Source organism: Lipophrys pholis, assembly GCF_963383615.2.
Source record: "Lipophrys pholis genome assembly, chromosome: 20".
NCBI classification, from domain to species: Eukaryota; Metazoa; Chordata; class Actinopteri; order Blenniiformes; family Blenniidae; genus Lipophrys; species Lipophrys pholis.
This window is the reverse complement of record NC_137648.1, coordinates 19,696,607-19,709,433: the sequence shown is the minus strand read 5'-3', so window position 1 is coordinate 19,709,433 and position 12,827 is coordinate 19,696,607. Positions and strand designations below refer to the sequence as shown.

Below are 12,827 nucleotides of genomic sequence, written 5' to 3'. Positions count from 1 at the left end.
TGCAGTTTATTTTTCCATGTTATTGTTTTTTTGTTTTGTTTTTTTCCAAGTTGGACCCGGTTCTGTCTAACTGATCCAGATTTGGGTTTCCTGCCGAGAGTTTACGGCTCGAAAATTGAGTTTACGGAAAACCAGTCTGGCAGCGATGCAGGAGGGCTGCGGGCGGACGCGAGGGGCGGCGATGAGGCGGTGGCGCTGAACCCACCTCTGGCCCCTCTGGCAGGGTTTGCCGGCACACGGGTTGCTGAGGCGGCACTGGCCGAACACAAACTGGTGGTCCTTGAAGCCCATGCAGCGAGCCACGCAGGCGCTGGGGTAGGTCCTCCCGTTGGACGCACACACCGGGACGAAGCGGTCCTGGCAGCTGCAGGGAAGACCTGCATGGACGGAGGGGGGGGGGGGGGTTATTACGACTTAGGGGGGGGGGGTCAGTACTCCAGAGTTGTCCTGGCCAAGTGGCTGAGCCTGAAGACGCTGCTGTGGGTAAAAGAGCGTGAAACCGATGTGCTCGGTAGGGGGGGGGACCATATAAGGTTACTTTAGGTACTAACCACAACTATTGTCTGTGGAAACACATGAAAACCTGGACTGGGAAAAGGACAAAAGGACAAAAGAAGGATATAAAATAAATAAAGGGAAACAGAAAAAAATTGGGAAAAAAAGAAAATAGAAAAAATAGGAAGGAAAAAGGGAAAAGAAAAAAGGTCGAAAATTTAAAAAAGAAAAAATTGGGGAGGAAATTAAAAAAAAGGGGGGGAAAAGTATAAAATAGAAAAAAATAGGAAAAAAGAAAAAAGGATAAAAGGGGAAAAAAAGAAAAAAGAAAAGAATAGAAAATAGATAAAGAAAAAAGGGCAAAAGAAAAAAAAATTTAAAGAAAAAAAGGGAAGAAAATTATAAAATAGAAAAAAGAAATAGGAGAAAGGAAAAAAGAAGAAAAAGAAAAACGTGGAAAAGAGAAAAAAAAAAGGGAAAAAGGAAAAAAATAGAAAAAAGAAAAAGAAATCAAAAAAAAAAAAAAGAAACCATCGTACCATACCGGCGCAGCGGAAACCAGACTCAGGAGAGTTCCGGCTCCAGCCTGCTCGCATCGCATGTCCACCTATTATTCACCCATTGAAATTCTTCGTTTTGCAAAACTTCAGGAATTAAATTTACGCCCGTTTGATTAACTTTCTCTGTTGTTTTTCTTTCCCTGCCTCATCGTCTCCCGGTTCGTTTGTCCTCGATCTGGAACCGACGTTCTCCGAGTTCCAGGAAACTCAAACCGGGTTTCAGCTCATGACACTTGCATCTTTTCGCACTCGAACCCAAACAACAAAAGAAATCTGGCCATTGATCGTCTTCTAACAATTCTTAACAACCGTCAATGAGACGAGGACGGAAGCAGAGACGTTACCGGTGAAGCGGCGGCGGTCGTCGTCGGAGCTGCTGAGGCTCAGACAGTCTCTGGTGGAGCAGACGGCGTCGCCGGCGAAGCAGAAGCAGGTGCGGCAGTCCACTCTGAACGTCGTCCCGTGACCTGGACACGCACAACATGGACATGGTGTTAACTCCTGAGGAGAAGAACAACCAGCGTCCGGGAAACCTCAACACAGTTTGTTTATTAAGTCCTGAGTCTCGTCAGCTTCCTCTGTGGAAAAGATCAAAATACTGACTATTGATAATTTAAGTTATTCTGTGTGCCTGTCTCTTTAAGAGAGATCACTGTTCCATTTTAATTCTTCTGCCTGATTTTCGGCGTGGAACCCGTCCCACACAGTTGGGAGCATTTCAGAACAGGAGGAACATTCAGGAACAGCGTGCTATATGAAAAGAAACATGCAACTTTTTGAAAGTGCTCCGTCTCCATGGAAACAGGAGAAAAAAACGCGACTTTTTGAAAACGCTCCGACTACGTTTCTACGGAACTTTTTGAAAAGGCTTTATTTCGATTTTCATGGAAACGGGGGGGGGGGGGACTCAACTTTTTGAAAATGCTCCAACTATGTCTGTATAAATGGAGGAAAACGAAACCTTTTGAAAACGCTCGGTCTTCGTCTCTGTGGAAACGGGGGAAGACGCACATTTTTTGAAAACACTGACTCGGTCTCCATGTCAACGAGGGAAAACACAACTTTTTAAAAATGCTGACTCTGTCTCTATGTAAACTCGGGAAATGGTACGTCGCCATATAAACGGGAGGAAACGTAACTTTTCTGAAAAGCTGCTACAGAGTCGTCTAAATTTCATCATTAAATCCTGAGGCCATCTTTCTTTTTCTAACGAAAAAATGCTTCTAACAAATATGTGTTTTTCATGGCCGGTCTTATTTTTCAGAATATTATGGACGAGGTGTGAATCTGACAATCAGCCCAACGTTTGTAAGAAATGACGGCTGTGCTATTTCTGGGGTACTTTGCGGTACTTTGCGGTACTCTGCGGTACTTTGCGGTACTCTGCGGTACTTTGCGGTACTCCGATAGTTCGCCTGGCTCGACAGGCCGTCCCTTAATGTTCTTGTACAGTAAAAAAGAAGCGTGATTCATTTTCTCATTAATTCCCCCCGCGAGGAGATTAGATCCATCGTTTGTCATGTTCCTCCGGACACACGGAACCCGATCGGCCTCATGTTGATCATATCATCGGTTCTACTGAAGGAGAATCAGAAATGATTAATGGCCGAGTTCCAGTGTTGCTGCTGCGCAGCTTCAGACTCGGTTCATAGAAAAGCGACGGATCAGGTGGATCCAAGTCCTTGACTTCAATCTTTTTATTGGGGATTATTAATCTTCCCGCATGAGAGAAATGATGTATCAGCATTCCTCCAACCCATCAATAATACTGCGTTGTGGTCAAAGGTGTAGAAGAAAATACAGTTTCCTTCTATTTCTACTGAAAAAACAAACAAAAATTCCAATAATTTCGAGGACTGGAACAAACGAAACACTGACGAAGATCAAGAGTCTTCAGCTGTGATGAATGAAGGAGTTAAAAGAAAAATGAAGCTACTTAGTGGAGCTTTTAAGCCCCGGGTTTTCCCTGTCAGGCAACTGTGAAACATGTCAAACATAAAACCTGTGTAATAACAATAATAATAATAATAATAATAATAATAATAATAATAATAAAAAATAAAAAATAATAAATAATAAGAAGAAGAAGAATCACAACAATAGTAGTAGTAGTAATAATAATCGCAATAATAGTAATAATAATAATAACAATAAGAATATAATAACATAATACTAGTAATAGTAGTAGTAATAATAATAATAATAGAAATAGCAACAACAACAATAATAAAATAAACAGATAGACTAATAATAATAACAACAATAATAACAATAATAATAACAATAACGACAATAATAATAATAATAATAATAATAATAATAATAATAATAATAATAATAATAATAATAATAATACATTTTAACATTTCACACAGTTTCTCTATAAAGCAATTTGAATAAACATTTGATGATCTGCTGGGTGATTTAAAGGAACGTAGCAGATTAAATCTGAACCATTTAGATTCACGTCCTTTGAAAGAAACTGCAGGTCTGGAGGAGCTTTGACTCCCTGCTGCTTGAATTAAAATGCTGTTGAAGAATAACTTATAATAAGACTGAACCTGATCCTCCTCTCTGCAGGAGGATTCTAATCTAATCACTTCAGAGTGCTGCGACGGCGTTAAGGCCCCGTTTACTCGACAAGATGAGTTTTTTCAAACGTGCGGAGAAGGTGGAAGTTTCAGAAAAGGAGCAGCGGGTCTTACTCCTCCGCTGTCCGGCCACCACGCAGGGCTTGTCGGTGTCCAGGCAGGGCATGTCGGCGCAGTTCTCCAGCCGCCCGCTGGGCCCGCAGCTGCACACCTCGTAGCATCCCAACCCCCCGCTGCGGGTCGGGACCTGGATCCGGGCGTCCTGCGGCACCAGGAACTCCGAGGCCTCGCCCAGCTTGCAGCCTGAACACACACACACACACACACACACACACACACACACACACACACACACACACACACACACACACACACACACACATACACACACACACACACACACACACACACACACACACACACACAGAGTCAGTCAGAACACATAGTGGGCGTGTTGACGCGGCGGGCGGGGCGGAGGCTCCTCCCACCTGGGACGCAGAGGTACGGCTGGCAGCTGAGCTCGTCCAGGCAGCCCTTCCTGTTCACCTGGCACAGGTGGTTGCTGGGACACGGGTTGGGGTTACAGGGGTGGATGACCTCCTCCGTGATGGAGTTACCCAGGGAGCTGGGCACTGCAGGCGGGTGGTGGAGAGAGAGAGAGAGATGGAGAGAGAGAGAAAGAGAGAGGGAGAGAGAGGAGATGAGAAACACGTTAAAACATGACAGTATGTAAAGTATTATCAGGCCTTGTTTACAAAACGTTTCGAGTGGAAACGCTTCGTTTTTTGCTTTTGCTTATCAACGTATCAATGAGGGCAGCTGATCAATGTATTTACGAGCCTTCTATTCAAGTTCAAACTGTTTTTTCTATTTGTCAGCAAATAATCAAATTTAGCATCGATCTTCTCACGAAAAGCTGCATCATTAAGAATAATCTCGTTTTACCTGCATTCAGTTTAAGCAATATTACAAAATATCAACATTCACTGAGCTTTCTACGTCATGACAGTTTATTATTAAATATTATCATTAAAAACACGGAATCCTATTGAGCCCATCCACAGCACTAAGCAGGTTCACAAAATGCACCTGTGACATAGATAAAGCCAATTTTGTGGCGAAAAACATCCTTTTAAAATGTAATAATACATGAACAGAAATGCAATTCTTAGGGTGAAAAATTGTTTCTTAGCAGTTTCAAAAAGTAGTATAGCGATCATATTCACTCATTGAAGAAACATACTCAGTTATAGTATAACATATGTTTTGGCAACTTCACCACATATAATAGCAGGTTTTTATATTATTGGATTAATTATATTTGAAATGTATTATTGATGCTCCAGAGCTGATTTCTATCAAGAGGATTCAGTCTTAATGCCTCTTGTGTATCTCTATGGTCATCTGCCCTCTAGTGGTCAACCTCAGGTACTTCTCCAGGAAACCTGCAGTCGGACTCGGTGGTTGTTCCTTCAGTTCAGAGTGTCTCTGTGAGGTTTTCCTCCTCTTTAGGAAGTGTGTGCAGCGTGTCGGGACTCACTGAGGTACCGGTGGAGCGGGATGCAGCGTTCGGGGTCGTCGATGGGCGACAGCAGCTCGCAGATCCTCTCCGGCGTTTGTCCCTCGTGGAAGCGTTTCCTGTCGCCGCACTGGGTGAGGATGTCCACGCAGTCCGACCTGACGACGGACAGGGAACGGAACGCGGCGCTACAAATGAGTGCGTTCGTCTCTCATTACCTCCTGCGACAGGCTTGTTTTCTTGCCCCGGAAGCGTTTCGATTCAAAAATGTACGCCGTATTTTGGAAATCTTGTCAGAAGGTCCATTGAAACATTTCACGATCAGGTAACATGACCGTCACACTCTCGACACCCGGGGTGTCCAACATGAGGCCTGAGGGCCAAAACCGCTTCAATTAAAAGCGAGTCTATAGAAATGGGTGAAACAGTCATAGATTTTTTTGGCATCATTATGCTGATTTTTACCGTAAATTTGGTTTGGCTCTGGAAAAAATACAGACTTTGTCAAAACTTATAGTCGGCAGCAAAGAAAATCTTTAAAGTTTAACTATATTGGTCATTTTGGCCGTTTCATACCAGTCTGATGACACCGGGCTCTGAAGTAAACCACTGACCTACACTAAGAATCTGAGACGTTATTTAATACACAGAGTTTTCCTCTTTATTCCTTATATCCTCTGTTACAAAGTCTCCCCTCTTAAAACCATTAGGCTTGATTTAGCCTCTTTCTGAGCACAGCATCAATAAGACGCAGGTTTCTTCGACCGTAACACCCAAAACAGGCCGTTTTAACCAAACAGGACATGTTGAACTCGCCGTGCTAGACATTGTTGATGTTAGTCGTTGAGTTTTTAATTTCTTTTATTAGCCGCTGTGGCTCTTTTCATTCATTCCAGCGGCTTGTCTTTGCATATTTCACCGTTTACGAAGCGGCGAGGTGTAACCCAAACTATCGTCAGTGTTACTGTTAGCATGTCAGGCAGGAAAGACACGGAGGCTGAAAGAAACAAGTTGCGGTTGAAACTCGGGAGGCGGCCGGCTCGTCCGCCCACGCTCTGACGATCCGCTAAAAGTTGGCAAGACGACGGCGAAGACGTCTGCGGCGGAGAGAAGTCCAGAGCTCCCACAAGACTAAGACAGGTGCTCACTGTTTCTAAATGAATGTTGTGTGTGTTGTTCCTTAGAAAAGACTGTGGAGGAGGGCAGAGTTTGTGTTGGCGGTGCAGTTTCAGCCCCCAAACATTGAACGGAGTAGTAAAGTACATTTCTTTTCATCATTCTTCGATTTTAGTTGGCTTCAGTTAGTGTCAGTCCATTTAAATACCGTGCGTTTATAAACCACATTACAACAATCTTGCCTCTCTTAGATCGAGAGCCCCCTAGTGGTGAAACAATATAGTTCTTTTAAACGGATCGTAAATAGAGACACTTATTAAGACTTGTATTAAACATACTTGTAAACAAATACGAGCAGAAGCTTCATTAGTCCCTTTTAGAAAACGAATGGGTTTTGGGGCTGGTCTACTTTAGCGAAAACTAAATAAATATCTGGTATATTTTTAAACAACACATTAATTCATCTTTCAAAGTATTTTAAAATTAGTGCAAAATAAACTGTTTTTTTTTTTTAGCTGTTAGATTTTCAGTCATTAATAAATATGAACATATCTAAACATTTATAAACATGAAGAAACCTGGACACAGTTGAATTGTGTTCATTTTGTCATTCACAATGCACGTAATATATGTAATGTACTTATTTTATGCAAAATTGTGAACACATTTCTGTTTGTGTGCATTTAAAAAGGGAGAAAGTTGAACCTGACCTGCAGTTTGTTGGCATAAACATATGTCAATAATATTCCAGTTTATGAAGATATATTTTATGAAGAAACCAAAATAGTCCTTCTTGCTCCCTCTACTGGCCAGCCGCCGCCAACTGGACAGACGTCGAGCAGCGCTACAGCGTGCGTGTCGGACCTACTTGCATATGACGCTGCCTCTGGACTTGCTGTGGCAGGGCTTGATCTGCAGGGAGCAGGCCACGGCCTTCCACATGTCCGGCAGACACTTCCTGATGTCCAGGACGGGGATGTTCATGAAGGGCATCTTGATGGTCCCGTTGGACCACAGCTTGATGTCGTTCATGGCGCCCTGGTCCGACTGGACGTTACAGCTGCGGAAGAGCTCGGTCGGCCTGCGGGGTCGACACGAGTTTTTCAGTTTAAAGAGTGGAAGAAACGACACACGTCACAGAGCGACAGTGACCAAGAGTCCAAATGAACTCACACAGTTCCACACCCTGCTCCTCTTAAAATCTCGGTCTTAAACGGATTTGGTCTTAGTTCTGACTCAGTCTTCCCCCTCTTAAAGGTACAGTATTGTCTTGGTCTTAAAAGGATTTGCTCTTGGTCTTGGTCCCTTAAGGTCTTGGGGTGATCTGGTCTGGATTTGATTTGATTTGTTGGGTTTCTCTCTTGTTAAAAGCGCCGGTAAATGGCTGTGTTGTATTTGGTGCTTTATAACTAAAGTTGAATTGAATTAATCTTGGTTCTAGGGTTTTGGTGGTCTTGACTACGACACTTCTCCCAACAGCATCATGAGTGTTAAACGCTGCTTGAGTTCCACGGACTCGTAATTTAATAGAAGACACAACATCTCACGTTCAAAAGGTCTGAAGAAATCCAAACACAGTGTTTGAGTCTTTTGGGCGGAAACTTCCATTCTGGTCTCATCAGACTAACGTTGACCTTTGAGTTTCCCACATGCCTTTGAGCAAAGTCTAAGATTTCCTAAACAAAGAGCTTCACTTGCTGTTTTCCCATAAAACCTTGGCTTTACGGGAGAGTCTGGAACCCAGCGACAGCCGTTTCCTGCAAGAAAATGTAATAAACGAGGAAGTGGGTGAAGACTCTCACAGGCAGGGCAGCTCGTCGGCACTGCAGGAGCTCCTCGGAGTGAGGTGGAGTGTTTTTCCTCTCCGCTGCGTCAGGATGTTTCTTTCATGTCTGGGTTTGGTCTCCAGTGAGTCAGCTAATTGGTGGTTGAGAACACCGACGGTTCCATGCTGAAGCGCTGGGTGTGGTTCCATCATTCCTCTGCTGTCTAATGAGCGGCTGCTTTGTTTATCTTGAAGTTAGTTTGCGAGAGTGTACCCGTGAATCTTAAAAGTTTTAGTCGACCCCAAAGTGGCGGGCAGCGGTTTTCCTCCCAAACCAAACAAAACCAACCCCAAAACTGAACGATCAGCTGATCCTGATAAAGAGAGGAGATGCGCAGCGTGAGCAGGGTGACTGTAAAAAAAAGGCGTTCCTCCCTCCCGTGGCGGACGATTTGTGTCGGTTAGTCTCCGGTAAGTCGCGGTAATCGACGCGGCTCGGGCTTGTTTGCTTGCTAAGCCGTCGTAATGAAGGCGGCAGCTGCTCGTGCGCCGGGGCAAAAGCCGCGCTGCCGTTCTGTAACGACTGTGGATTGACTTTAAACTGCCTCGCAAATTCAACAAAGCCCGACCATTTGCACTGAGATCTGGAACGTCTGAGGAGAACCGCAGAGGTACCGTGAAGGAAAGACATTGTGGAAGAACATGAACACGTCTCATGGATATTAGGCGTGGAAATACATGAATGTCGAGGCTCAAATACTTTTAAAAGTAAAAGCAAGTTCCATTTCTCAAAGCCACTGGTGTCACTTTTATGCAGCCGGGATGAGGCTCCGACGGCAGGACTATCAGTTCCACCACGTCCACTGGGAAGCAGTAAAAACAATCCAGCTTCAAGATAATCGCGGACTTTTCTTGAGCAGGAAACAAATAAACCCTTCAGCATTGGGAATACGGCTCCATCACGTGAGTGTCTGTGAAGCTGTGTGGTCCCATAACACTCCAGTGAAGACTCTAATCCCGACGAATCCTGGAAGAGACGCAACTACATGTGTCGCCCACTGAAAAAAACAAAGTGACAATTACTGTCAAAGAATCCTGTGGTACTTCAGGACAGTGTGTCGAGGCCAACGTGGCTGATCCTGACTGGGGAGGTGGAGTAAACTTTAGGTACCCAGTTTCTGATGTACTGTATTTTGCGGACGATAAGTGACGTCTGTCAGAAAATGTGTCAGAAAGAGGAAAAAAAACATTTATAAGTTCAGCAACAATGGTGAAGAAGTCCTATTTATTTTTTCATAATTATTCTAAAACTTCTGTGAATTTGTTTATTGGCGATTCGCTTTGCAATTCTGACTGGAGCAGCATTCTGTTGTCATACAGTGACATCTAGTGGTCACAGATGGGATGAACCAAGATACCGTAATTTCCAGACGATAAGTTGCTGCTTTTTTCACACTTTTTAAACCCTGCAGCTTAAACAATGACGCAGCAAATTGATGGATTTTTACAGGTTAACGAGCTTCAGGCCGCCGATACACGGGGGATGCCTTCAGGAACATCACGTAACTCTGACCGTTCTTTTATTTGGTGGGTGCAGCTTTTATTCAGGTGTGGCTCAATAGTCGAGAAATGACCTTTTTTTAATGTCTCTAAGTTTCTTCCAAATATAACTCACATGACCAGGCAAACCACTATGAAAGGTGTGACTTATAGTCTAGGAAATATGGTAAAATGCTGTATAAATTTGCCTAGCTGTTTTAAAGCAACTACCATATTTCCCATAATATACTAAAATTCACCTCTGTCGAAAAAACGGTGAAGGAAAAAAAAGAAGTATTTTTCATATCCAGGTTTAACTGTTGATAATCCTGGTCCAGCAGTTTCTGTTCCAGAAACTTCTGTGAATTTGTCGCACGATTGTTTGTTTTCTCCATCAGAGTAACGGTTTCTCTTTTTTTCTTTTTGCTTCAACTTTCTTTGTGGCAACGTTTTTCTTGCTCTTTCAGTCAAATACAGTAGTAATGGAGAGTTGTCTGAGGCAGTGCAGCAGCATTCTGTTGCCATACAGAGACATCTAGTGGTCGCAGATGGTATGTACCATATAGTTTGACATCTTCACAAAAGTCGCATGATCAGCAAAATAGATAAAAAAATAATCTAGACGATATATTAATATTGCTCAGGCTTAAAGGCTTAAAGGCTTGATTTTAATTAAAAGCTCAAGAACCTTAGTTTCCATGTGTCCACACACACACACACACACACACACACACACACACACACACACACACACACACACACACACACACACACACACACACACACACACACACACACACACGCGCACACACACACACACACACACACACACACACACACACTCACACACAGTGTTTGGGTTTCCCGCGGCGGCCGGCTACACAGCTCGGTGTTTGAACCCCTCGGGGGAGCAGAAAGCCACTCCAGCCTCCCCCGGAGGTAATCAAAGGAAACTCCAGCGGCTCGACGTGCAGTGTGTTTGCCTGAACTTCGGGTCGCGCTGCGCCGCAGCACGCCATCGCCATCCCGAACCACCATTTGTCACAGTGTCGTCTTTGTTCCAAAAAGAGAGAAAAACCCCTCCTCTAACCTGAAATACAAAGCGACCCATCAGCCCCAGAGGGGCGGCGCCTTCACTAAGAGCTGAGGCATTTCAACAATCTCAGAAATGGTTGTTTTTCTTTATAAACGGAGGGAACGTGTTTGAGGATGTTGACATAGATCTTTTCATTCTAGATCAGTCATGTTCCTGGAATTGAAGACGCAGGGACGGTGATGGAAGCTTTTCAATGAGGCGTTTACTGAACACGACACACATGGTAACACCAGACCCATAAAAATCATTGAGGTAAACAAGACTTTAGGTTCAGAGTTCAGGATCCTTCTGCACTTTCGTCCACCGTGTGTCGTGATTATTTTCACAACAGTTGAACTGCAGAAGGCCCGAGGGCCCGTTTACACAACGCTAAGAGTGAAAACGCATCAGTTTTTTTTTTTTTTTTTGCTTTTCTTGCGTTTTTGTTTCATGTGTTTACATGGCAACATACTGAAAACGATGTAGTTAACACGCCGGGCCACAGGATGGCGCCGTTGCTTGTTTTTACAATGAATCCACACAGACGTGTGTGCAGAGAACAATCCACTATAAACGTGAACTAATCGGATGCTATCAGGGGAGAGCCTCAACTATCAAAGTACCGATACGGACGATAAAACTAGAATACGAACCGCGAGTCAAACCACTACGGGTCGGCCATGTTTGTTTACAGCCGCACCAGTGGAAGGAACTATTTACGAGAGGGAGAAATGCGCAGTGAGAGCGCTCCGTCGTCTCCGGCAATCTCCCCAGGAGGGAATCGTAACCGTGAAGGAATCGTTCCACCTTGGGAGACAAAAACTTCACGGGGACAGTGGATCTGAATACCGGTGTCGTGTAAACAGGGACAGGGTCGACTATAAAACTACCAAGTTCCAGGAGTGACTGTGTGTGTGTGTGTGTGTGTGTGTGTGTGTGTGTGTGTGTGTGTGTGTGTGTGTGTGTGTGTGTGTGTGTGTGTGTGTGTGTGTGTGTGTGTGTGTGTGTAGGAAGTTTATCTGTGATTGCTTTCATGTGGGACTCCTCGGCGTTTGAAGCCGTTCCACTCTGCCCCGCGTGTTGACGTTCTATAAAAACATGCTGAGTCGCTGATAAATCCGGGGTCAGGCCGGGTTCAGCCTCAGTCTGTCTTGTTTTCCTTCAGACCCGAGACGAGTTCTGAAACACGACGTGGTTTTAACGTAGAAACACACCGTTCCACTATTTTCCAGTGTGAGCAGGACAGTTCCTGAATCTTCTCTGACATTTTGGACCTGATTTACTCAAATCTGCCATTAAAGCCTGTTTACACTAATTCTGCGCTCTCGCTTTGTGAAATAACGTTGAAACAATGAAGTGAAACATGATTTGTTGTCAAAACAATCGACAAATTGGAGACACGTTATTTCCAAGTTTCATTATTAGGTTATTATCGGGTTGTTTTCAGGTCGTTGTCGGGTTGTTTTCAGATCGTTATCAGGTTGTTTTCAGATCGTTATCAGGTTGTTTTCAGGTCGTTGTCAGGTTGTTTTCAGATCGTTGTCAGGTTGTTTTCAGATCGTTATCAGGTTGTTTTCAGATCGTTGTCAGGTTGTTTTCAGATCGTTGTCAGGTTGTTTTCAGATCGTTATCAGGTTGTTTTCAGATCGTTGTCAGGTTGTTTTCAGATCGTTGTCAGGTTGTTTTCAGATCGTTGTCAGGTTGTTTTCAGATCGTTATCGGGTTGTTTTCAGATCGTTGACAGGTTGTTTTCAGGTCGTTATCGGGTTGTTTTCAGATCGTTATCGGGTTGTTTTCAAATCATTATCGGGTTGTTTTCAGATCGTTATCGGGTTGTTTTCAGATCGTTATCGGGTTGTTTTCAGATCGTTATCGGGTTGTTTTCAAATCATTATCGGGTTGTTTTCAGATCGTTATCGGGTTGTTTTCAAATCATTATCGGGTTGTTTTCAAATCGTTATCGGGTTGTTTTCAGATCGTTATCGGGTTGTTTTCAGATCGTTATCAGGTTGTTTTCAGATCGTTGTCCGGTTGTTTTCAGATCGTTATCGGGTTGTTTTCAGATCGTTATCGGGTGGTTTTCAGATCGTTGTCAGGTTCTTATCAGGTTGTTTTCAGGTCGTTATCAGATTATTTTCAGGTTGTTTTGAGGTCATTAACAGGTTGT

General features: G+C 43.7%; 1 protein-coding gene across 1 annotated transcript in view; it reads right to left on the bottom strand.

Moving 5' to 3' along the window:
* Window positions 1-12,827, bottom strand: part of reck (reversion-inducing-cysteine-rich protein with kazal motifs) — a 64,100-nt gene that overhangs the window by 17,425 nt on the left and 33,848 nt on the right. The window contains exons 11-16 of the mRNA XM_080489851.1: window positions 7,150-7,362; window positions 5,187-5,323; window positions 4,135-4,278; window positions 3,761-3,949; window positions 1,400-1,522; window positions 206-377 (exon numbers count right to left, since the gene is read on the bottom strand). Coding sequence (XP_080345977.1) covers window positions 206-377; window positions 1,400-1,522; window positions 3,761-3,949; window positions 4,135-4,278; window positions 5,187-5,323; window positions 7,150-7,362 — 978 coding nt within the window. The remainder of the gene's footprint in view (window positions 1-205; window positions 378-1,399; window positions 1,523-3,760; window positions 3,950-4,134; window positions 4,279-5,186; window positions 5,324-7,149; window positions 7,363-12,827) is intronic.